Source organism: Bombina bombina, chromosome 5 (genome assembly GCF_027579735.1).
Source record: "Bombina bombina isolate aBomBom1 chromosome 5, aBomBom1.pri, whole genome shotgun sequence".
Taxonomy (NCBI): domain Eukaryota; kingdom Metazoa; phylum Chordata; class Amphibia; order Anura; family Bombinatoridae; genus Bombina; species Bombina bombina.
Genome location: NC_069503.1, coordinates 955,304,018 through 955,331,018, shown reverse-complemented (window position 1 = coordinate 955,331,018; position 27,001 = coordinate 955,304,018). Strand labels below are relative to the sequence as shown.

The following is a 27,001-nucleotide window of genomic DNA, read 5'->3' as shown; positions in this document are numbered from 1 at the left end:
AAAAGGTGAAACTAATATATGAGATAGACTCATTACATGCATAGCAAGATAGTTCAAGCCGTGATTTGTCATAATTGTGATCATTATGGCTTACAGCTCATGAAAACCCCAAATCCACAATCTCAGAAAATTAGAATATTACATGCAATTAGTAAAACAAGGATTGTACATAGAACAATATTGGACCTCTGAAAGTAAAAGCATGCATACTGTATGTACTCAGTACTTGGTTTGGGCCCCTTTTGCAGCAATTACTGCCTCAATGCGACGTGGCATGGAAGCTTTCAGCCTGTGGCACTGCTGAGGTGTTATGGAAGACCAGGATGCTTCAATAGCGGCCTTCAGCTCTTCTGCATTGTTTGGTCTCATGTCTCTCATCTTTCTCTTGGCAATGCCCGATAGCATAGAGCTACAGAGGGACATAGCAGGATTGTTAAGGGGTTCAGGTCAGGCGAGTTTGCTGGCCAATCAAGCACAGTAATCCCACGGTCATTGAACCAGGTTTTGGTGCTTTTGGCAGTGTTGGCAGGTGCCAAGTCCTGCTGGAAAATGAAGTCATCATCCCCATAGAGCTCATCTGCGGAAGGAAGCATGAAGTGCTCCAAAATCTCCTGGTAGATGGCTGCGTTGACCCTGGACTTAATGAAGCACAGTGGACCAACACCAGCAGATGACATGGCTCCCCAAATCAACACAGACTGTGGAAACTTCACACTGAACGTCAAGCATCTTGCAGTGTGTGCCTCTCCATTCCTCCTCCATACTCTGGGACTGGGTCCTTGGTTTCCAAATGAGATGCAAAATTTGCTCTCATCAGAAAAGAGAACTTTGGACCACTGAGCAACAGACCAGGTCTGTTTTTCTTTAGCCCAGGTAAGTTGCTTCTGACGTTATTTGCTGTTCAGGAGTAGCTTGTCAAGAGGAATACGACATTTGAAGCCCATGTCCAGGATCCATCTGTGTGTGGTGGCTCTTGATGCACTGACTCCAGCCTCAGTGCACTCCTTGTGAAAGTCCCCAACACTTTTGAATGGCCTTTTCCTGACAATCCTCTCCAGGCTGCAGTCATCCCTGCTGCTTGTGCACGTTTTTCTTCCACACTTTTCCCTTCCACATAACTTTCTATTAATGTGCTTTGATACAGCACTTTGGGAACACCAAACTTCTTTTGCAATTACCTTTTGAGGCTTTCCCTCCTTATGGAGGGTGTCAATGATGGTTTTCTGCACAACTGTCAGGTCAGCAGTCTTTCCCATGATTGTGATTCCTACTGAACCAGACTGAGAGACCAATTAAAGGCTCAGGAACCCTTTGCAGGTGTTATGGCTTAATTAGCTGATTAGAGTGGGACACTTTGAGCGTAGAATATTGCACCTTTACACAATATTCTAATTTTCTGAGATTGTGGATTTGGGGTTTTCATGAGCTGTAAGCCATAATCATCACAATTATGACAAATCACCGGCTTGAACTATCTTGCTTTGCATGTAATGTGTCTATCTCATATATTAGTTTCACCTTTTAAGTTGCATTAGTGAAATAAATGAACTTTTGCACAATATTCTAATTTTTTGAGTTTCACCTGTACCTCCTAGATTTAGCTTTCAACTAAGAATACCAAGAGAACAAAGCAAAATTGGTAATAAAAGTAAGTTGTTTAAAATTACATGCCCTATTTAAATCATGACATTTTTTTTTTTTTTTTTTTACTTGACTGTCCCTTTAACAAAAGATTTAGTTACCCCTCATATAAAGGCCTAATGGTTCTGCAATGGAAGTCTGCAATGAAGAAAGCAGTGGAAAATGTAATACTATCTATAGTACAGAAACAAAAAAGATTATTTCACTGCTCCTACTGGAGTACACTGATTTAATTGACTGTTCCTATCTTAAAGGGGAAAGGGGACAAATCACATCAGAAAGTACTACTTTATGTTACTGTTACTGGTATCAATGTATAGTTTATAAATAAATAAAAAACAGAGCCTAGTGTGTCAATGAGGTAAAATCCCTTCTCTCTCTTACTGATAGTTAAAAGAGGCAAAATTACTGCTTGGTGCTTGCTAATAGAAAACATGAGTGATAAAATAACTGCGTTCACTCAGTATGTTACTGGGCAGTCAATTGGGAGGAAAAATAACATTTGTATTATTAACCAAAGGGACAAAGTCAACCCAAATTTGTGAAAATATATACAGAGGGCTTTGATGTTGAGCCCAGGGCAGAATACAAAATAAAGTTTTAGGAACTGTTCAATTTATGACCACCTAACATGTTCCTTTTTTTTTTTTTTTTTTTTTTTGAGTAGGAAATATGCGAATCCACCTTAAGGTGACAAGGGGAGGAAACATTGATAGAGGAGGGGCTGGAACCAAATGCTTCTGCACAGAGCGTAGGCTACAGGAACTACTCGGGAAGCTCAGCGCTGTTTGGGACACATGGGCGGGGTGCGGGGGTGGAGCTGTGAGTGCTCAGAGTCAGTGTGAGTGCTGAGTGGGACTAGTGAAGACTGTAATAGAATTCTGCTATCATGGACTCTGGGGATCAAGGTAAGTAAGCCCTGTATAACAATTATCCATTATATATGTCCTGCTCTTTCAGATGTGCATTTATATAGCAGGTAACACTTCACACCTTACTGCGGTCCTTAAAACACCTGTGTCTGAGCACATATGTGCTCCTTGTATGTTAACTCAGTAATGGTTAAGTAACGTTGTATTTTTGGATGAAACTACCCTGCACACATTTTAACATTTCACTGTTCAGACTTCTATATTTGTGATTACATTTAGCATTGTTTTTATGCTAAAACTCCTTATTAGATGATTGGTGAATCTGTGTATTTTGTGCCTAGGAGAATACTGTTTTTGTTTATTGATGCTTAGTGCAACTGTTTCATTGTAACTGTAGATACATTTTAGTTTTCTTTAACAAGCATGTGGTGTAAGTCTCATACTTTGCAAATGAATTGTCAGCTAAAAATAATTATCCATTTGAAATATATCTTTGATAGTTAAGGGGTTAGGGCAGATCAGTAATTGTCAGATCTATGGGTTCTCCAGTTATGTCTCTGCAGAGTACTTCTTGTTACCACACCTGTCTTTTCACTCATTATCTGTTTTCAACAATACAGAAGGTTATTGTCCAGACAAAATCTCTTCATGTAATTTGCCCCTTTTGCAAAATGCTCACAGAGTGGCTGAGCTGACAGCTGTGAATAAGCAGAGTGGTTGGTGGCAGTGAGGCAATGGTACTGTCTGGCATACATGTCTTTCTGTACAGCCAAATGTCTGTGTTTACTTAGGAGGCTTTTAATACCATATCTGAAATTGTAGCAGCAAAACCTACACCAAGGTTACAAGACACCTTCATTTCTTTATTGTTGTACATATTTGTATACCATGTTGCAATTAACACTAAACAGTTATATATTCACTGTATGTGTATAATAAATATTTATATTTTTTGTCTGCAACATCATTGGAAATTAAAATGTGTATTTTTTTCTTTCGTGATTCAGATGGAGCATTTAATTTTAAGCAATTTTCTAATTTACTCCTATGATCAATTTTTCTTTGTTCTCTTGCTATCTTTATTTGAAAAAGAAGGCATCTAAGCTTTTTTTTTTTTTTTTGCTTAGGACTCTGAGCAGCACTTTTTTATTGGTGGATAAATTTATCCACCAATCAGCAAGGACAACCCAGGTTGTTCACCAAAAATGGGCCAGCATCTAAACTTACATTCTTGCATTTCAAATTAAAATACCAAGAGAATGAAGAAAATTTGATAATAGGAGTAAATTAGAAAGTTGCTTAAAATTTCATGCTCTATCTGAATCACGAAAGAAAAATTTGGGTTCAGTGTCCCTTTAAATTGAGATGTAATATGTTTTTTGCATTATATTAAGATACAATCAAGAGACATGCTGTTCATCCTTGCATTTAGCTGCCAAGTTTATACAGATCTACAGATCTTCAAATATATGACTACAAAAAGTTGGGGTTTGGAAAGATCTGTACCTTGTCCTAATAATTTGCTGTTGTAATATACTTTAATTTGCAATTTTAAAGGGACATTTATAGTCAATGTTTTATATTTACAATTAAAGTATAGGAAAGTAAAAATTAAACGTGCATGATTCAGATAGAGCATGTCATTTTAAGACACTTTTAAATTCACTTCTATTTTCAAATGTGCTTCGTTCTCTTGGTATCCCTTGTTGAAAAAGAATACACACATCCTACACTAGTGGGAGCTAATTGCCGATTGGTGCCTGCACACATTTGTCTCTTGTGATTGGCTAACTGATGTGTTCATCTGACTGCTAGTAGTAAAATGCTACTACTTCACCAAAGGATAACAAGAGAATGAAGCAATTTTGATAACAAAAGTAAATTGGAAATTGTTTTAAAATTGTATGTTCTGTCTAAATAATGGGAAAAAAATGTTGGGGTTTCCTGTCCCTTTAAAACAGTGCATTCCAAAAATACTTTAAAGAAGTGTTTTAAAATCATTTAACGCTGTCATTTTGCCAGCACAATTTACAAAACTTTACAAATCAAGAGCAGATCATGGATAAACCCCTTGTGAAACCTAGCAGCGTTTATGTCCCTGGTCTACTTTGCTGTAGCTAATTAGGGTTAGAAGTAAATAAGCTTGTTTTTTAACCTAAGCAATCATTGTGTAGAATGTTGCAGGGTCAGTTAAATGTTACCGTAGTGAAATAATATAGAGGCACCATGTTGTGTAGCAAGCACCATTTTATTATACAGCAATTGTTGAAGAGTTATAGAATGCATTTTTCAGTTATGTTTTACTTTGTTTAATTAAACATTTTATGATGTGGGGGTTACATTTTGAGTTTAATATCCCTTTAATAATTGGGCTATCTTATAATTTATATACATTCAAATAATCACACTTTTATTGAGCTATAATATTCATGTCTACCAGGTATTTGCTGAAATATTTTTTTGGATCACTCTCACAGCCGACATAATCTGGGATTACCTATTTTACATCCTTGTATGTAGTGTCAGTGATGTTATATTGCAGGTAAATTAGACATTGAGTGCTATATATAATGTGCAGGTATTTTACTCTCTGGTTGAATCTGAGAAAAGGACAAACTACATTATACTACTCCCCAAAACATGCTATTTGTTATTAAACACATGGTTGGATGTACAACTGAGGTACATTCTGATCGAATAGGATTTCATCTTATTTTGTAAATGATTTTAACGCTGTTGTATTCTCTGAGTATTTCCCTCTAGCCTTGCGCTTTGTCTTTACCTTCTGTCATCAGAAAATGGTACAGTGGATGCAGCAATTGAAATGAGTCAATAACATTCCCCTAATTAGACTTGTGTGTGAAAATTTTACCGGCCCATGTTTCAGTGGTCTATATTTCAATGTTGGTTCCTATGTTCCTCTGTCACAAGTGCACACTGGGAGATGTGCAATATGTTCTAAGCCAGTGTTTTTCAACCAGTGTGCCGTGGCACACTAGTGTGCCGTGAGAGATCCTCAGGTGTGCCACGGCAGACTGACAACAGTGTGACATATTTTTTAAACTTTGCTTGTTTTTTACTCCCAGTGCAGGGGTAGTTTGTAGGAGGCATGGCATAACAGCACAATACATATAGTATGTGTGTGTTTATGTGTATATATATATATATATATGCTGTATTAGGCTACAATGTGTGATTTTTTTAAAATTTTGGGATGGTGGTGTGCCACAGGATTTTTTAATGTAAAAAAGTGTGCCACGGCAAAAAAAGGTTAAAAATCACTGTTCTAAGCAACTTAGGTAGTGTTTAGAAAAGGAGTAGGACAGACATCTGGTTTGTCCTAACCAAGATCATCTTCAGTCCAGAGACCAAAGGGCAGTAGTGCCTCATTGAATAGGATCAGCTAAATACTGAGACAAATTCTACCAAAAGTGTCTGCTGACAGGTAAGGGGGAAAAAAAAAAGTAAGTATTTCAGCGCTAGAGAATATCCCAGATAAGATAATGTTAAAAAAAAGTTAGTGAGATGAAGTATGCACATGCATGAAGCATGGTAAATATTATTACCCTCTACAATTATCTTGCTTTCTTACAGGATAAACATAACTAAACTAATATTTGTATCTTTCTATGTGCAGACAGAACCATACAGTGTATAATTATCAGACCAGAGACGTAATAAATCCTAGCCGCATGAAGCAAAACCATAAAATGATGTATGTTCTCCTAATTAAATTGTCTATACTTTATTATAGTGTTTATGATAAAATTCATTTAATGTGTTTATTTTGTGGGTTTGTCTGTGAGTCCTGGACTTTTACTTAAAGGGATATCAAATAGAATAAGATTGTAATATGAAATGCTTGATTATGTGTAGTTTAAAAAGCTTTGTATATTTTCATTATTTATTTTGTCCCCTTTTCCTGTAATTTAACTCTCAAAATTATTTTTTTAAGTTTCACTAAGTTTCTGTAAAGTAATGGATGCCGCAGTGGCATATTTAGGTTATGTGCTGCCCTAGGCACTCAAAATTCTGCAGTCCACACACACAAAACCAGGTTTTAGGTCTTTCTTTAGCCATAATATTATTTGGTCAGGTTATAACAAAGTAAATAAATAAATATATAAATATATATATATATATATATATATATATATATATATATATATATATATATATATATATATATATATATATATATATATATATATATATATACATATACATGCGCGTGCGAATATTGCCGCAGATCCACTTCTATATTATATAGTGTGTGTATATATATATATATAAAATCTTCCTGTCAGTAGTGCAATGCTGTCTTTCAGCAATGGATAACAAGCGAATGAAGAAAATTTGATAATAGAATTAAATTGGAAAGTGATTTAAAATTGTATGTTCTATCTGAAGCATAAAATACATTTTTGGGGTTTACTATCCCTTTAAATCTAAAATGAGTGAGCACCAGTCTCCATCCTGCTTGCACTTAACGCACTCACGCATATGCAGTAAATCAGCCGCACCAGGCTAAAAATATTGTGTGGCTGGAGGGCGGCAGCATAAACCACCTGCAAAAGCACCCATGGGTGGCTGGGGGGCTTCAAACCAAGGGCTAAATTTGAAGGCGCAAGTGGCATCCTACATTTTTGCTAAAGGAGCTAGCGCGTAACCTCCATTCAGCTACAGTAGATAGGGTGTAAGAGTGCTGCCCCCCAAAAAATTTACCGCCTCGGCACGTGCCTTGTTGGCCTAGGCCAAAATACACCCCTGGGACACCGCCATGTCTAAACTTAAGTTTTAACCTTATTTTACTATCCTGCTGCAAGCAATTAAGAACATATATAAAACCATTTATATAGCTTTCCCTAATCTTTCTCGGCAGAAGAAATAGAAAACTAGTTCAAACATGGCGGCACCTATTACTTTATAGAATCTTAATCTTTACACTTATATAATCAATATTTAAACAACTAATATAATGATAAAAATACATCTACATATTATTCTAAGGCTAATCTTTTATTTGAATATATCAAGTCTAGCGTGCATTTACTGTTTAATATCCCTTTTTAAAGGGATAGTAAAACACAATATTATTGTTTAAAAAGATAGAAAATCCTTTTATTTACCATTCTTCAGTTTTGCATAACCAACACTTATAGAAATATACTTTTTACTTCTCTAATTAGCTTGTACCTAAGCTTCTGCAGACTGCCCGCTTATCTCAGACCTTTTGACAGACTTGCATTTCAGGCAATTAGTGCGGACTCTTAAATAACTCCATGTGCGTGAGCACAATGTTATTTATATGAAACACATGAACTAATGCCCCCTAGCTTTGAAAAACTGTCCAAAGCATTCAGATAAGAGGCGGCTTTCAAGAGCTTAGAAATTAGCATATGAGCCTACCTAGGTTAAGCTTTCAATTAAGAATAAGAGAGAACAAAACAAATTTGATGATAAAAGTAAACTAGAAATTTTGTTTAAAATTACATGCCCTATCTATACGATGAAAGTTTGGACTTTACTATCGCTTCAACATCAAATTGCCTTGTAATATAATTCATAACAGCAGGTTTTGACAAAACCCTGATTAGTAGGAAGCTACTGTATGTCTGGCTCTTTATTTTATCTATATTATTACACAAAATCATTAACTTGCTCCTGAAATAGTTAATAGCTGTCTCCTCAATTTTGACTGCATCCTATGTGTAATATAAATTTTTCAAGCCCTGGTTTACAGGGTGTGGCATACGTGAATGGTGGTTTGATCAAAAGAATATCATTTTTATTTCCCCTAAGAGTATTTATCTTCTGATTTAAGCAATTCACAGCAGAGTGCGTATGTGACACTCTAGGGTGGAGATCCTAAATTCTGTTGCAAAAATTGCATACTTTCAAATAAAGGGAATGGTATTTTGCAGTGCTGACCCTAGCTATGTGTTTGACAAAGATAAATACTTTCTTTGTAATCCCAAGCTGGAGCTGCAATGCTTGTGGACATGAAAATTAAAATTAAACTATCATGGTTCAGAATTTGCAATTTTATAGATTTTTTTTTTTTTTAATTTTTATTTTTTTTATTATTATTATTTTTTTTTTTTTTTGGGTGGGGGGGGGGGTTTACCTTGACTATCAAATTTACTTTATTCTTTTGGTGTCCTTTGTTGAAAATCATACCTGGGTATTGACAGGCGCAGCAATGCACGCTCATCAGATATATTTAGCTAGGCCTCAGTCATGCCTAGTTATGTTATGATTGCACTGTGCCTTCAATATAACAAGCATTTTCATTTTTTTGTTTTATGTCCCTTTAAGCACATGATCATCTAGGATCAGTAACACAAAAATATGTTCTAACAAATAAGAACTTCACTTTGTGTATCAGAATACCCCTTTAAATAGAGTCCTTGTCTGTGTTGCAAAGCCTAAAAGAGGGAGGGTATTTTAGAGAATTAGGGCTGGGGTAATGAATTAAAAAGCATAGTAAAATATGTAAAAAAAAAAAAAAAATCCCTAAGCAAACCCTTTTTTTTTTTTTTTAGATGGTTTTGATTTACTTGTACTTAAGAAAACATCCTGACACGTCAATTGAGCTTAAAAAAAACAAACAAACAAAAGCTATTTTTTATGGGATGACTGAAAATAAGAATTAAATTGGCAATGACCCCACAGTACTGTACAATAATGAAATAAGAATGTTTACAGATTAGCCATACATCAGTGCTGTAGGCGTTGTGTATTGCTAATCATGTGAGGACATAATGTTTAGCAGACGTGTCCTAAATGTGCTGATAAGGATTTGAGCACAGAGCATGAAGAGACTTCCTCTCAATAAAGCGTGTGCTGTTACTTTTGATATTCAGGGTGCTCATTTGCATAAAGCATTGTAGTTTTCATTTAAAAAAATCTAATTGTAAAGATTCTTTTTGCTTCGATTATTAAGTCATCTTGAAAGTGAGAGAGGGAAGTGAGTTTAGTTCTGAACTTCAGTGCCTGCTTGGTATTTCCTTGCTTGTTGGTACTATTGTATGTGTGTGTGTGTTTTTTGGTTTTTTTTTTTCCCTTCATAGTTATTAAAAAGGGAAATACTAACCCAGCAGTAAAAAATAAATTCTGTTTACAATATAAATTCTCATAAATGTTGAATTATGTATAGTTAAAAAAATAAATAACTAAATTAAAAAGTTTGTTTTTGTCACCATAGAGATTGCACTGTATCCTGCAATATTTAGAAATAAACTTACCTAAACTTAATATGCTTTTAAGGGGTATGTCCATTGACTGTAAAAAATGCAAATTATTCTAACACAATACATTTGGTTGCTGACATATACAATGCATATATAACGTGTATTTGTGGTAAAAGGCAATATTATATATTGTGTTTTATGCTGCTCTCCAAATGCATAAACCAGTGAATTATTTCTGTACAGGCTCTGAATTGGTTGCAGGCATGTTCCACAGCCAATCCAGTCCAATATGGATGTAATTTGCAGGAGATTGCAATGTAAAACACCAGAGGTTGGGTGCCTTTTCACCTCTCTCAAATTGATTAGCAATGTGGTATTCCTTTTTATGCTGCCCAAGTTACACCACCTATTACTAATGTTATGCTAATGTTGGGGATCTATGTCCAGAGGAATAAACCGTGTATGAGTATGCCTGCTGGTACTGTGTTAGAAAAAGCAGGCATGTGTTTGTGGTGCTGTACCACAGGGGGCATCTGTGTGTCTGACTCTGTAATAGAGCTGTGCAGTTCTCTGACCTTTCTGTTAAATTCAGTTTGTTGCTAATTTGGCTGCCTAGTGCAAACAATGAAAAAATGTGCTCTGGTATTTTGTAGACATAACATTTGAGGGGAAAATTCACACAAATGTCTATCTGTACTGCTGTCTTCAAATGAATAATTTATAGATAAATATTAAAGTATGTGTAACCCTGACATTTTCCAGTTAAAAGAAATCTAATAAAACGGGGAGAATAGATTTATCAAGGTATTGTGACACATGCCCACACCAGCTCTATAGCTGCATCTGTATTTACATGTATGGCAGCCATTTTGTATGTGTGTGTAATTTCAAGTACATCACATATGTGGCTATTTTTTTTATTAAATATTTAGTTCCCAGATTCAGGGTTGGATTTATGTAAATCTCTAGGCACAGGTAACATTGAGTCTCCCATAGCCTGATTCTTTGGTTGACCGTATTGCAATATACTTATATTCACTACTTTGTAGCTCTCTCCGACAGCAAAGGGGTAAAGTCCTACTTGTCCTTGAGGTTTCATAAACGTTTGCTAAAAGGGATAGAAAGATGAGAGTTGAAATGTGCATTGGGTGTATTAGTGTTAAATAGAAGCATTTTTCAATATACTTCCATTAGCAAAAATGCTTCTAGCAAAAGGTATTGTTTCCATGGCATACGCACATATGCTGTGACGGTTCCATACACCACACTTTCTCAGTCAGTGGTGGTTTGTATAACAGTCTTCATTGCCGGAATACACATGACCACTAGCTCCCTCTAGTAATGGTGTTTGAATCCTGAAGTTCTAGTCACATGTGGCATATGTTGCTGAAACGGTATACGTTTTACTAGAAGCATTTATCGCAGTAGAAGTATATTGCAAAAATGCTTCTATTTCAAATTTAAATGCACCCATGTAAAAAAAGTTTTTATCCATTTAAGACAGTTATGTCTCAGCACCACCTCCTGGTTCACCATAGAAGGCACCTAAGTTTTCACCATATTTGAATGAAAAACAATGGGACGGTGCCCCTAGGCACTGCCTACTTTGAATAATGACAAATACATATAGACAAAAAAATATTATTTATAATAATATTGGTAGTTCTGATTTAGTGATTGTATCTTACATGACCCTAAATAATACATTTCAGCTTTTAACGTCTGCTACTACATTTACATATTTATGTTGGGATCATTTAAAAAGATTAGCTCCTTTTCGTGAGGGCTTACTGGTGTAGGCTTAGGAGCATGCACATTTTGAGCTCTATACACTAGTTGTGTTTGCAACAGTGTTTTAGATATAGTGCCTTTGGTATGTTTACACATTTGAGCCTACTTCAGTATGCTCCCATGGGGAGTTAAATATTATTAAAAGCTACAACCAGAAAGCGGTACATTTTTATAATGGTAAACTGAAAAGATTATTAGAATTGTACACTCTGAGTCATGCAAGTATAATGTAGGACCTTCATGTCCCTTTAACTTCTACAATTGTAGACAGAATGTCTGGTAGCAACAATCTCAGGCACTTAAAAATGGTTCCTTGATGTACATTTTTATGCTTCTTAACCTTGTGTGTGTCATCTTAAGATCTTAGAAACCTGTTGCACAAGTTATGTTTGAAGTTCTACTTTATCCAAACAAGTATGTGCCACGTCTCACCTGAAGGATACATTTTGGGAAAGTGTATGATTAGAAATTGTTCCTCATAAACGTGAATGTTTACAACATTTTTATTAAGACTTGGAAATATTAAATACAGTTTGGAAGTAAGAATGAACATAACCTGACTACAGAAATGTAATATAGCTGGAAATGATTCACTGTACTGAGAACTCCTAGATTATAGTGGCAAATTCTTTTTCCACATTGAGAAATGTTATATTCTGAGAACAGGCCTCTGCATGAATTTGGGAGACATTAACGGCATTAAAGAGACATTAATTTTTTTTCTCTCATGATTCAGGAAGAGCATATATTTTTATACAACATTCCAATTTAATTATATTGTCAATTTTGCTTAATTGTCTTGGTATCCTTTGTTGAGGGAGCGGCAATGCACTAATAGGGATATGTGCAGGTACAAATCAGCAGCTAGCTCCCACCTCCTTAGCCTACTTGTGAACAAAGGATACCAAGAGAATTAAGCAAATAAGATATTAGAAGTAAATTGCAAATGTGTTTATAAACTGTAATCTGCATCTGAATCAGATAAGAACATTTTGGGTCTTCATGTACCTTTTTAGACTGATATTATAATATAAAGTGTTTAATTATGTGTAGTAAGAAAAAACAATTTCACCATTTCTTATAAAACTTTGAAAATTGTTTTCTCAATTCCACTGAGTTTCTATAAAGTAATGGGTGCAAGCAATAAAACAGATTGTACAAACAAGGCAGTGTGGAAACCATTAGTTACTTTAGCAATCCTTTATTCCCACAGCCTGGTTTGCACATTCTATTTTATTGCCTCTTTATCTGTCTCCATTTCTCAGAAGAAGAGATAAGGGGAAACCTAAGTTTCAATATGGTGCCAATTACTTTATAGAAACTAAAGCACTTTACCGAAGCTTCGGTCTTTACACATACCTTCAGGCCCACCCTTTAGGCAGGACAAGTGGGGCACCAGCCCCAGGCCCTGAGTTTTGGTAAGCCCCATCAATCAGGCTGGTGTTTAAAAATTAGGGAACTGTGCTGGTGGCCCCCACAAACATGGCAAATTCAATTTTTACTTGCCCGTTAGCAGCTTTGCTGCAGTATTTTGTACCAACTGAAGTTGATGAGTAAGTGTATTGCAGTAGTCAAAATGTGATGTCACCAAGCATGGATGATCATGGGAAGATCTTCTGTAGGAATCAGGTGCATAATCCTGGCTATATTTCTTTAAATGAAATAGTGAGGCTGATATATGATGTTTCAGTGAAAGTTCACTGTCCAGCATAACACACCTAGATTTTGGGTTTGTTGTTTTGATCCTCCTCATTTTAGGCCAATTTATTGATCTTGTTGCAGCTTAGTTATTCTACTCTTTCTACCCATCACAAGTACTTCTGTTTTTGTCTGGGTTTAGTTTCAACCAACTAGCACTCATCCATTCCAAGAGATCAGCAAGACATGCATTGACTGTTTGTACCATAACATTTGAGTTTGGCTTGAAGGAAATGTATATTTGTGTGTTATCTGCATAAGAGTGGTAGCTGATGCCATGCTGCCTTATATTTCCCTTCAGAAGAATATACACTGCATATAGCCTGTGAGATAAGATGGAACCCTGTAGGACTCCACACTCCAAGGGGACAAGTGCACCGGTGTATACTCCAGATGACACGCTCTGGGTTCTGTCAGACAGAAATTATTTGAACCATCTTAGAACAGTACCACTCAACCCACAGACAGTACTATGCCTTGTCTTGAAACCTGACTTGAATGAGTCATAAATATTGTTTGTTGACAGCCATGCTTCTAGTTGGGTTGCAACAACTTTCTCAATGACTTTCCCTAGCAAAGAAAGGTTTGAGATTGACCTGTAGCTCTCAATGAACTCAGGATCCAGAGAGGAGCATAGAGTATTTTGGTAAAGACTGGTGTAATAAGGTCCATGCATCCTATTAAATGCATGTTGGGCCAGTATTCAGATTGCAGGTTGGGGCATACAGATTTTTTTATTGTTTTTATGTTGCTTTTTTATCAATGTAATCAAAGCTTTTCCAGTATGATGAGGATATGTTTTGAAGTTTTCTATGTCCCGTGAGTGTTAGAATGGATAATGACGGTTTGTTGGCAAAGAAGGCACAAATTCCTCACAGTGAGTGAAGGTTGAGACACTATTTAGTCAAGTTGAAGTGCACAATTTTTCAACTGTGTGAAAAAACTGGACTGGTCCTTTTTTTTTTTTTTGTGTGATTTCTTGAAATCGGAAATCTGGCTTGTTTTCTGTGTGATTTTTGGTCTGCATTTTTGTGTTCTGCCATTTTAATTTTATTCACTACTGTCTGTGATTTCTCCTATCTCTGTTCAAGAGCACCCCCTCTCTTTTTCATCTCTCTGATGGTACTGGACCCTTATAATGAGGGTCAAGTGCATATTTGGGCAATAGAGTCCAGGACATTCTTCACATTCATATTGTGGTGTTCTACCAGAAAGTTGGCATTGTCACAGCTGTTTTAACATATATGTAAACTCAAGCTTAGACACAAGTATATGAGGAGTTATGCCCTTTAGTGGTTGAAAACTTGTAATTTCTACAGGAGCAGTGGTATTTGAGCGACTAGTTATAGAGAAGTTAATAGAATGGTGATCAGACTACATGACTGGGCTTATTGTTCGGTTTTAGGATTGGTGAATACAAGGTCTAGTGTGCGAACCGCTCTTGTGGGTAGCAGAAGTGACAGCTTGGGTAAAACCCAGTGAAAGCCTCATCAAAAAGTAGGTATTGTCCAAACTGAAGATTTATCATCCGCCCACGCATTAAAATCCCATAGTATAAGCCACCTATGGTATTCTAAGGCTAATGTAGATACCAGCTCTATGATTCATGCAAGAATTTATTTTCCATCTCCAGGTGGGCGATAGATCAGGAGAATTTAAGTCCCATGCCTGTTTCATTTCTGGCAGCCCACACAATCAATTTGATGTTGGTATGCGCAACTGGAAATGGCCTGTAGTCTGAGGTGTAGGAACATTTGTTTTCTTTGTCCAACCTCTGCAGACTCTGTGTGTTTCCTTCAAAATGATTATATCCTTTTAAAATAGATATTTGTGGGTGATGTAATAGTCCAGTGATTTTGCAACCTTTTTTTTGCCGTGGCACACTTTTTTACATTAAAAAATCCTATATTATATATTTATTATATATTATATATATATATATAGTATATATATATATTATCTATATATAGATATATATATATATATATAGTATATCTTATAATATATATATATATATACACACACCACAATGTACTGTTCTGTGCTGTCATGCCATGCCTCCTACAAACTATACATGACATATTGACAATCATTCACAAACACCCCCGCACTGTTGTCACTCTGCCGCGGCACACCTGAGGATCTCTCACGGCACACCCTAGTAGCCACGGCACACTGTTGAAAAAACATGTAATAGTCTGAATTGCCCTTGGTTTTCACAGTGCATGACAAGATTCAAGGAGTGTAGGAATACATTTTGCCTTTGAGGTTCTGAGTGAGGTGATTTTTTTTTTTTTTTTTATTTTTTTTTATTTTTTTTTTTAGCTTGACACTAGGGTGAGAAAATTATTTTAGTTGTAAACTCCATAGATCCAGTCTGATTAAGTCACATGTGTTAATTAGGAAAGCTGTTTATGAAATGCCTGTTGAATCAAAACAGCTTGCTTAACCAAACAAACTAGGATATTTTACAAGATTTACAAAGCGAATATATAAATAACCTTAACCAGAGATTAATCATGTTTGTTGGATTTCCTCGGTCTGCAGATAAGTAAAATTGTGGTGCAGGGTATCGTTACATTAAGGTTATCTTTGTCTCTAAGCTGTAGTGAGTGTATATAAAGTTCAGAGGTAGAAAAAGGGATCTACAAAAAAACCAAACTCTTCCTAAACACTGACAAAAACTGTCACAATGATCTTTGGAACGGTACCCTAAATTACACAAACTACAAAATTCCCATCTATGCATCAAAATCAACAATGGCACACTGACCGCAGTCCACTCTTTCAAATACTTGGGTATGTTGTCTAGGACCCCAATCTATCTTTTGGCCTCCACATAGAAAAACTTGCATATAAACTCTATCCAAAACTAGGTGCCCTGTACAAAAAAAAAATCCTGCCTTAGCCCTACAGTAAAGGAAAAGATTGTACAGCAAATGCTGATGCCAATCATGGATTATGGGGATGTAGTATATGCACCTGCATCGCAACTCACCTTAATAAACTTAATACATTGTATAACTTGTTCTGCTGCTTTGTGCTACAGTGTAACTACAGGACCCACCATTGTGACATGCTAAAAGAACTAAACTGGCTGTCGCTGGAATCCAGATGCACCCTCCATCTTTCCAGCCTTGTGTTTAAGAGCCTTTCTGGGAAGCTCCCACCCTACCTGAGCAGGATGCTCTCCCCGGCTGTTGCCACCTCCTATAACCTCCGATCCAGTACCAGCACATTATTTAGTTTGCCTCAATACAAAAAGAAAGCAGCTCGATCCTCCTTTTCCTACAGAGCACCACCATTATGGAACGACCTCCTGCACACTTTCAAATCTTCCCCAAGCCTAAAATACTTTAAGAGATCCTTCTCTACATATCTCAAAACAGAATGCACCTGTCATGGTTGATTATATATTTCCTACCTGTTATATGTTAAATTTTGCATATTTTATGTATTAATATTGTTTTTGTATTTTATTGTACCTAGGGTTGCACCGATACTAGTATTGGTGCCGATACCAAGTATTTGCATGAGTACTTGCAAATGCACCGATACTTAAACCGATACCTCCAATTCCTACCTATACGCCATCTTGTGGCATTTTTTAAACTGCATGTTCCCATTTCATTTTAAGCTGGAGTGGAGACTTAACTAAAAATTGTTCACTTCTGTTCTGCCAATACAAATGGCTGTTATTTGTATTATTGTACGTTAGAGAAATGCTCCAAAAGCTGCTACTTTACAGCTGGAAGCCTACCTGGGAGAGATCACTGTACCTCATTCAGACAAACCCCTGAAGTACTGGGCAATTAATAAACTGAGTTTTAATGGCCCAAAATATCTCTCTGACCCATGCAGTAGTGTGAAAAGTGAAAGACTGTTCAGCTTAGCGTCAAACGTCCTTACTGATAGCAGAAACAGACTTATAGCTGAACACGCAGAGATGCTTATGTTCCTTAATAAGAACTTGCCACTAACTTTTGAAAATTGATTCTAATTGCTATATTGCCTGTTACACTGCTAGTTCTCATCTTGCAAAATTATGCTCAAAACATACTGTACTCTGAGGAACATCCTTAACCAGGGCTGGACTGGGAATAAAAAACAGCCCTGTAAAAATATGAAGACCAGCCCTATTTTCTGTTGAGTCAGTAGAATGCAAATGCTCAATTTTTCTCAAAGGGGATTACTGGGTACTCCTTCCCCAATATTATTTTAAGAATTAAATTATATAACTTTTTTTTTATTAAGTACAAGTGTCAGATTGATAAGTTATATAGGCAGCCTACAACCCAAACGCCTTTAAATTGTAGCTTTCCAGCCCCAGCTGCTGCAGCTGTTATTTATTCTTGTTATTATTAATATAGGTTATTGTAATATTTTTATTTATAAAGATGTTCTGTGAACTTTGTGACAACAAGCACATAAAACTGTTTTATTTCAAAATGTCTTGAGATACAGTTCATAATTATAAAGAAGCGATCTTAAATCATTAGTCTGTATTGTGCTTGGTAAACTGTCATGACATAAAAAAAGTATCGGTAATTGGTATCGGTGAGTATTTGAAAAAAAGTATCAGTACTTGTACTCGGTCTTAAAAAAAAAATGGTATCGGTGCAACCCTAATTGTACCCTATTGTATCAATACAATGTCTTGTGGACCCAGGACATACTTGAAAATGAGAGAAATCTCAATGTATCCTTCCTGGTAAAATATTTTATAAATAATAATATATCCATCTGAATTCACTGAGGGGCTGTAGTTTCCATTGTAAAAAGATGTATCCAATGAAGTATTGTAGTCTCTCAACTGTAGAAAGGATGTGTCCAGTGTATCCACTGTATATGTCAACACGGTAGTCCTATGTGTATCTCAGAATAGAAATGCAATTTATTTACTTTGGAAATAGATTTCTGGCATGCAATCAAAGGAAAGGAATACAATTAAGTGGTATTTTGGATAGCCTTTTATTTTAAATTCAACAGCAGTGAAAGGGTGAGGCAGCCATCTAGGGCGTGCTCAGTAGGCATGATGCCGGTGAGAAGGGGAACCAGTCACTGTGTAGAATGTTGCTAGCACAGGAACATTTTTACCATATTTTAAAGGGATATGAAACCCAAACTCTTTCTTTCATGATTTGCATTTGCAAGACAACACTACAAATAAGTATCTGGTAATATGTATATTTATTTATGTATTAAAAATATAGTAAAATATATAAAATTGGAGACAAAATTTCTATTTGTCCTTAGGCTAGCAAATATACATTATTAATTGATTGCACAACACAATCTAAAATTGAGTATTTACACAGTCTCATCGAACTGCTGGAATAGTATCCCTGTACCTTCTAGAGAGGGGAGGTCCCTCTTTTTAAAGATGCTTAATCACGAAAGAAATGGATCAGGCTCTGCGTATACCTCGCCGGCCTTACAGCTGCCGCTTGTAGATAGTTACCCTGATTATGATCAGATGGCTGCGAGTCAACCGGATGTTGCCGCATGGCCCCAATATCTAGATTATATCTGTTAGGTGTTAGGCATCATTGCGGTTTGTCAGATCGCTGAGCCGGGAGTTGCTCTATTAGCTTGTCTCTTGGCTCGACGCCACAAAGTCTCTCATCCGTCTCCTCCCAGGCCATCTCCCCTAGGGTGTCATGTAAATCAAAAAAGCACCTGTCTAGCTGGCGATCAAAGTCCAGTAGCACAGCTTGTAATGACTTGTGAGTTTCCTCCATCTCCAATGCAGCAAAACTTCAGGCGATAAATAGCTATGAAACGGCTATACTGCTCAGTGTGTCAGCAAAAGGTGTCAGAGGTTTTGCCGGTAATCTCCACTCTAGGCCTCAATAAGCCAGATCAGTGCGTATGCTGGTGAAGTGTCAGATCAGTTATAATAAGTCTGCTATTGACTCCCAGACTCAGCTTCAGAGTATCTTATATATTTGGGGTAGTCCTCAGAGTAAATTCAGGCTGCAAAAATTGTTAAATAAGCCCCATTCTATACATCTAGAGCTAGGAGCTCTGCAAAAATGCGACCATCCACTTCAGCGGTTAGCTCCGCCCCCCCCCCCCCGTATATAGGTAATTTTAAGCAATTTTCCAGTATACTTATTTTATCAATTTTGCTTTGCTTCCTTGGCATCCTTTAGAGCAGTGTTTCTCAACTGAGGTCCACAAGTATCCCCAACAGGCCAGGTTTTCATTATAGCTGAACCAGTGCACAAATTAAATAATCAGCTGAGCAGTAACCATGGTTACTAACCTTCTTTCACCCATCAGCTGATTATTTCACCTGTGCACTGGTTCAGCTATAATGAAAACCTGGCCTGTTGGGGGTACTTGTGAAACATGGTTGAGAAACAATGCTTTAGAGGATTAGAATTAAAGAGTAATCCTGGGTGAAATTTGGAGCATGCATGTGTCCTCTGCCATCTTGCAACATTGTTTATAGAAATGTTATGCATAGTTGCAAACACTGCTGCCATAGAGTTCTAAAGAGAAGTGCATGCTTCTGAGCTCCTGTCAGTCTACCTAGGTATACTCTTCAACAAAAGATAGCAAGATAACAAAGGAAATTTGATAATAGAAGTGAATTGGAAAGTTGTTTAAAATTGCAGTCTATCTGAATCATGACAATTTGGGGGTTTATGTTCCTTTAAGACACATACATGCTCCCCAGCCTATCTCTGTATACTTTTGTGGAAATGAGCTAAACTGCAACAAAGGATATCAATAGATAGAGGTAAATTTATTAATAATATATGGCAATCCCGGAATTAAATAATGTTCTCATTTGCAATAAAAAAACACAATGTTTTTGATTGTAGAAATAACACTTTGAAATGAGGAAATGTGCAGTACTATAAACAAGTTACATAATGTATTTAATAAAGGAACAAGCCATTGCAATAACTACCTTTTTTGTATCATCATTTCACAACTGCGATCTATGTTTTGTCAACAAGCATGTTTTTGTGCAACTGATAATATGTGGCAAACTATCATCTTTCTCTCAAGTTCTGTCCAATTTAATTGCAGAAATGATGCTGAACATAACTCGTTGTTTAACAGCAGTGTCTTTGTATAACATTTAGAGAACCTCCTGCAGAGGTCTCTGATGGTTCTAAACTTTCTCTGGTGAGAAATATTGCTTTTGTAGCCTACTGAACTTTTTTTGTTTTAAAGGGATAGTCTAGTCAAAATTAAACTTTCATATTTCAGATAGAGCATGCAATTTTAAGCAACTTTCTAATTTACTTCTATTATCAATTTTTTTTCGTTCTCTTGCTATCTTTATTTGAATAAAAGCTTAGGAGACGGCCCATTTTTGGTTCAGCACCTAGGTAGTGTTTGATTGGTGGCTACATTTAGACACCAATCAGAAAGTGCTATCCTGGTGCTGAACCAAAAGTGGGCCGGCTCCTATGCTTACATTCTTGCTTTATCAAATAAATCCCAAGAGAAAGAGAAGACAAATTGATAATAGGAGTAAATTAGAAAGTTGCTTAAAATTGCCAGCTCTATCTGAATCATGAAAGTTAAATTTTTTCTAAACTACTCCTTTAACCCCTTAAGTGCTAACGACGAGCCGTTGCTAGCACTCTCCCACCTTGAGGGATATCTGGGGGCTGCCAGCCGCTCCTACCCCGGCGATTGGGCCTGCATAGTGACGGGCATCGCCGGGGCTTCACGTTTTGCGCAATGATGTGATGACATGACCTCGCAACTTTATTAAAAAATTACAATACAAAGTATAGGGAAAGGGGGTATGCTGCTTAGACGCCTGTATCTCAGGCATCTATGCAGCTATAGATCCCCAAGACCCACTGTTTTTAAAGTAATCGCCTAACCTTTCCAATGGTGTAAGTCTTGGGGATTTAAAAAAAAAAAAGATACAAATTTAAAAAAAATTTAAATTTAAAAAAAGAAACAACCTTAAATCACCTTAGCACCCAGGTGTGAAAGTGCTTAGCATTCAAAGGGTTAAGGGAGCAATTTCTATCACATAATTACATTAATCTACATAGTTACTAGTTAAAGGCAGGGCCGGATTTCCCATTAGGCACAGTAGGCATGAGGGAGCCATGAAGGAGAGAGGGGCAAAGATTAAAACTAAACCCCTCCCATTGAATTTCTAAATTCTAATTTTAAACACATTTGTTTACCCCTGGATTACATATAATCTACAACATCCCATGTTTTCCTTTGAGAGCAACATCATATGATATTTATATTTCAGAACAAAATAAATGTAACATCTGTGTGTATTTGTACCAAAAATATCAGAGTTTACAAGATTTTTTTCATGTAGTGGAAAAAAATACCTACATTTTATATTTTCTTCCACTGGCTGCACAGGTTGTTGATGGTGATGAGCTTGCATGCTGCTAGTTTTAATATTGCTATTGTTTACACAAAACTGTGTTTAACTCCAACAAAATGTTAAGCACATAGTCAGTCATCTCCAGAAAAGCAATACACTAATGGCTTGTCAATAAACATGTCCTATGAGCCCACCTGGGTCTGCACAGATGTGTATTGCTGTCTCAGAACTGACATTAACTATGTGTTTAACTCTTTTGCAAGAGGCTAACACACTTCTGTGCAAGCACTAGTGCAATAATAAAATGCCCAGCAAACTGTCACATTTTATGTCCCTTTAAATAGGGTTTTCTTTAGAATATTTTGCATTAAAAGTTTAACATGATTTGTTTGTTATACATAATAGAAATTGTATGGCCATTTGAGTCAAGTGAATATTGATTTTTGGTGTAGCTTCAATTACAACAAATATTGCAATTGGTGTGTGTATTTGTGTATCTCCATAAAAGGGAAAATGTAATTTTACATCTAATATTTATTTTTAGTTGTCCTAAATAATAATAAAAAAAAATCCTAATTTTTTCCACTTTTTTCTGGGGGGGTTGGGGGGGCGCTTCAGGTTTTTGTGCCTACAGCCACCTGAGATGTAAATCCGGCCCTGGTTAAAGGGCCACTATAGTTAAGTTATGTGCTTTCATTCACTAGGGACCCAGCTGTGCAACTTGCTCTGCTAATTGGATAAGCAGAAGCTTCCATTTGGGACCAGCAGTTCTCTGTTTCTCTAGAGCGGTACTTTAATTATGTGTTTATCCCACTTGGGGGAGTTAAACACATACAGTTGCAGGATACATAGTGATAAAATTACATGCCCTAACGGATGACTGAATGTAACTGTTTTCACTATAATTCTCGGGACAGTGTTATAAAATAAATGTTTTTTAAAAGTGTTACCTCCATTTTGAAGTTTTTACTAGGAACATTTTTTTTTTTGTTTCCACTCCACCCACTGTCTTTTGTGTTCCAGTGACATCAAGCATGATATTATCGACACTCACTGCAAATACATGATGACCATAAAGGATGTCATTTTGCTGTATGTCAGGGCTTGACAAATTCATGCACCAGGCCACCATGGCACCTGGCTCTGGTGTCAGGATTTGTGGGCCCTGTAAGTACCACTTTAATGCCTTCACCCTGCTTTCATGTGGCTGCGGCCCATCAACTCTTATGCAGCACCTAGGAATCTACAATTTCCAGAATGCTTGTCATTGTGTGTCATGCACCTGTAACTAAGTGATTAATTCATTTGGTGTGTTCCTTAGTAGTCAAAGGGTTACAAACTGGCGTGTGTGTGTGTGTGTGTGTATAGACACCCTTATTTGTATTTCAGTTTGTTTTGTGCAAAGTTAGAATGTGTGTCTGTAGGTTAGGGACCCAGGTAAGAAATGCCTTGACCTGGCATCTGGACCTATCACAATTTTGCATAATCTTGCAACTTACTCATCATGTTATGGTTCTAATCTAACTGTAAGCATCCAAGTGAGTGCTGTCAATCCTGTGTGTTATATACATGGAAACTTGAAGAAAATTAATTCATTTTTTTAAAATAAATTTGTGAAGATCTTTATCTCTGCATGAAACATAATTCTCTTGAAGGGACAGTCTACTTGATATTATTTTTTTTTTAAAGGTAGATAATGCTTTTACTACCCATTCTCCAGCTTTGCATAACCCAACATTATTATATTAATACACTTTATAACCTCTAAGTTTGCCTGTTTCTAAGCCCCAGCAGGCTGCCCCTTATCTCAGTGCTTGCTAAATCTTGCACGACAGCTAGAGTGGTAGTTCACGTGTGCCGTATAGATAACATTGTGCTCACTCCCGTAGAGAATGATAATGGTCATACAAGAACCAGCACTGATGAAGGGTCAAATGTTCACGATTAGAACGAAGTTCCAATGTAAAGATTTGCAGGAATTAGGAAGTCACATGATCGTCAACACGTTCATGTGAGCTCAGCACTGGGATTGGATCCTGGGGGACTGCCTGGATGCCGAATAAGATAGGACATTCATGCCGTCCTAATGGCGTTAAGCGTTTAAAAAGGTGTAGCTGGTTCCTCAGTTTTGTAGCAGATTCAGCACCAAGGAGAGAGGAATATTCAAGATTCGTGGGTGAGCTCACTTGTCTGAATGCTTTGAGCCAAGGAACACTCTACCCCCTTACTCAATAAAAGGGTAAAATGTATTGCTTTCTAAAGCACCATCATTCCATGTAAGATTCTTATGTAGACAATTGTATATGGTACAAACAATATAGAATATTACCCTACATAATATGACCTTGCATTACTACTACTGGACGGTGAAATCTTTTCTAACAGTCTTAATGCAGTGTGTGATTTGTGATCATAAAAGCATTTAATTTAAATAGATGCTCTCAGCAACTTTAAAGGGACGTGATTTAGATTCATGTGATTTTAAGCAACTTTCCAATTTTCTTCTATCTGTGTTTTGTTTGCTTGATATCCTTTGTTGAAATAGATACCTAGGTAGAATTAGGAGCTGCTGATTGGTGACTGCACATATATGCCTTGTGTATTGCTGCTTCTTCAACAAAGGACACAAAGAAAATGAAGCAAATTGGATAATATAAGTAAATTGGAAAGTTGTTTAAAATATTATTCTCAATCCTGAAAGAAAAATATTAGGTTTCATGTTTTTTTATGTTTTTTTGAATAACAAATGCTCTTTAGATGAGCCATGTGACTGAGGTCCCTAGCTGTTTCCTGGGGATACATTATTGTTGAGATTTATGTTTTGGCATTTAGTTCTACAAGTACCTTTAGTATTCCTTGGCATACTTACAGGAACGTTGGAGAGTCCTTTTTCTTGATAGTGCAAGTTAAACATTTATCTACAAGATATATAAATAAACTGTGTTCATATTTGAAAATGTTCAAAGCGATCCCTCTTGCTCCACTTAACATCTGACTTCATAACATGAGGAACATCTCCAAGTGGTGCTCAAAATTTGTGTGATTGACACCCACTAGCCTCAATGTGTTTCACTAAATTTTGGTTGCTTTTTCAAGAGCAAATATCCAGTTTGTGAGATCATTTAGTTAGGGCTCTGAGTAATATTGAATGATTAAACAGTGCATTTTTAATTGATACACAGATTTTGGCAAACAGCTGAGATAGCATGGCATTTAATTTGCATATACTAAATGAGCTGCAGACTAAAATAATTGCTCTTATCCGTCCATAACCAAACTGAGGAGGAATGAGAATTGTTTCATAAATATTGCCAGGAAAAAGAAGTGTGTGTCCTTATCTTGGTAGTTCATGATTTTGAGACATTGCATGTATTAAAGTGCCATAAAAAAAAATCGAGATCTGTGCATATTCTAAAAGGGCTAATTAAGTAAAAATATTTTGTGCATTTGTTTTCCTGAGCTCACCTAGAATTACTATTTAATACCAAGAGAATTAAGCAATATTGATATGTAATATAAAGTAAGTTAGGGAGTTTTTTTTTTAAAATGTCATTTTCTGTCCAATCCATTAAAGTTAAATTTTGAATTTTCTCCCTTTTTAAAAATGACTGTATAATGTTAAGCAAATATTCATCAGTTTGCTTATTGGTGGAATTTTACCCGTGATAAAGCCGCTAGTGGATGCATATAATTCATTTCTGCTCATCCAGCCAGCCTTTCTATAATTCTCTTCTCTATATACATCTCCTATCCCTTTTGCATAAATAGAGGCTCTTATTTGCTCCCCATCATACCCTATATACAGTCTAAGCAGGGTTCTAGGTAGCTTTCTATACATCAACCGCTCATTGCAACAAGTGCTCTCTGTATTAATAGCTGTTAATAGTATGAGAACACAACCAGATTTGCGCGTGCTAGATGAAATTTCATGCATGCTCTGTAGAAGAGTAGATTTGCATATTCAATTATGATTGGTGGGGGGCATGCTCCATGCAAATGTTCACTCTGCCCTTCTCTGAGGGCGGCCCACCATTACATTTCATAAACATTTCAGTGCAACATTTATAGGGTTAAAAAAATAAAGTTTATTACTTTATTTTATTTAGTTACACATTTGTGTGTTTTTTTTTTGTTTGTTTTTTTAAATAAACTGCAAATCATATACCTATTTGTTTACATTCAGTTTACTGCACCTTTAACACAGTATTCATCTCTGAAAGATGAATCGCTTAAACGATCAGGGAACACTGACTTTACATAGGATTAAAATGTGTGGAGATGTAATGAAATGTAAAGCAAATTCAACTACTGCAACAAGCCAGCCAAGGCACTGAAATTTGTTTCTTGGGGGTTCAGGACTGGGCAAGAGCAAAAGTGAAGCTTAAATACTTCTTGTCTGACACTGGAATTAATCAATGAACAAGGACGTTGCTCAATCCTTATTCATGTACATTTGAACTTTTCAACACTTTTTTCACCCAACAGTGTAAATGTGAACTTTTTAAAACCTTTCTCATCTACAAAAAATACTTTCTGGCCTTTTTAGTGTAAAAGTTTTAACCACGCAAACAAATCGGCTAAATGATTTCTTACATAAATTAATTTTTTATTTATGGGTTTGGCAATATTCTTTGCATTTGTATGGAAAAAAAAATACTACAAAAATGAATGCACATCCAGTAAAAACATGAAAGTGTATGCAAACTACTTGTACTAGTACCGTCTGTTTTTAGAATTGCTATGAAATCTAAAGCTAAATAAAACTATTTTTATATTGTAGATAGCTTTTATCTAAACCTTATTTTTTGTGGAATTTCCTGCTTTTATTTTGTCCTATCGGCTAAAAATGGAATATGTGTATACAATGCACTACTATGGTTACACTATGTTACATTGGTTTTTTTGTTTTGTTATAGATACATTGTACTCAAATGTATTTTGTTACATGATCCAAAAGTAGATATTTCAGAATGTGTTAGTCTTCCTATATCCCTTCCTATATCCCTTCCTATATCCCTTCCTATATCCATTCTAAGAGTAAAAAAAATATGTTCTTGAATAGTCTTGATTTCCAATTTTAATTGAATGTTGCAGGGGACACACGTTTATTTGCAACTCCATGTTTACATTTTAAAATTAAAGTGATGTGATAGTCGAAATTAAAATATTGTGATTCAGATATAGCATACAGTTCTTTTCAATGTACTTCTTTTAACAAATTTTCTTAGTCCACTTGGTATCCTTTATTGAAAAGTATACTTAGGAAGACACATGAGCAGAAATGCGTTAAAGGGACACTCAAGTCAAATTAAACTTTCATGATTCAGATAGAACATGCAATTTTAAACAACTTTCCCATTTATTTCCATTAGCAAAATATGCACAGTCATTTTATATTTACACATTTTGAGTCACCAGCTCCTACTGAGCATGTGCAAGAATTCACAGAATATACGTTTATGCATTTGTGATTGGCT

At 36.1% G+C, this 27,001-nt stretch overlaps 1 protein-coding gene across 1 annotated transcript in view; it reads left to right on the top strand.

Moving 5' to 3' along the window:
• The first annotated feature begins 2,408 nt into the window (after window positions 1-2,408).
• Window positions 2,409-27,001, top strand: part of TPD52 (tumor protein D52) — a 212,582-nt gene continuing 187,989 nt past the window's right edge. The window contains exon 1 of the mRNA XM_053715154.1: window positions 2,409-2,549. Coding sequence (XP_053571129.1) covers window positions 2,531-2,549 — 19 coding nt within the window. The 5' untranslated portion in view covers window positions 2,409-2,530. The remainder of the gene's footprint in view (window positions 2,550-27,001) is intronic.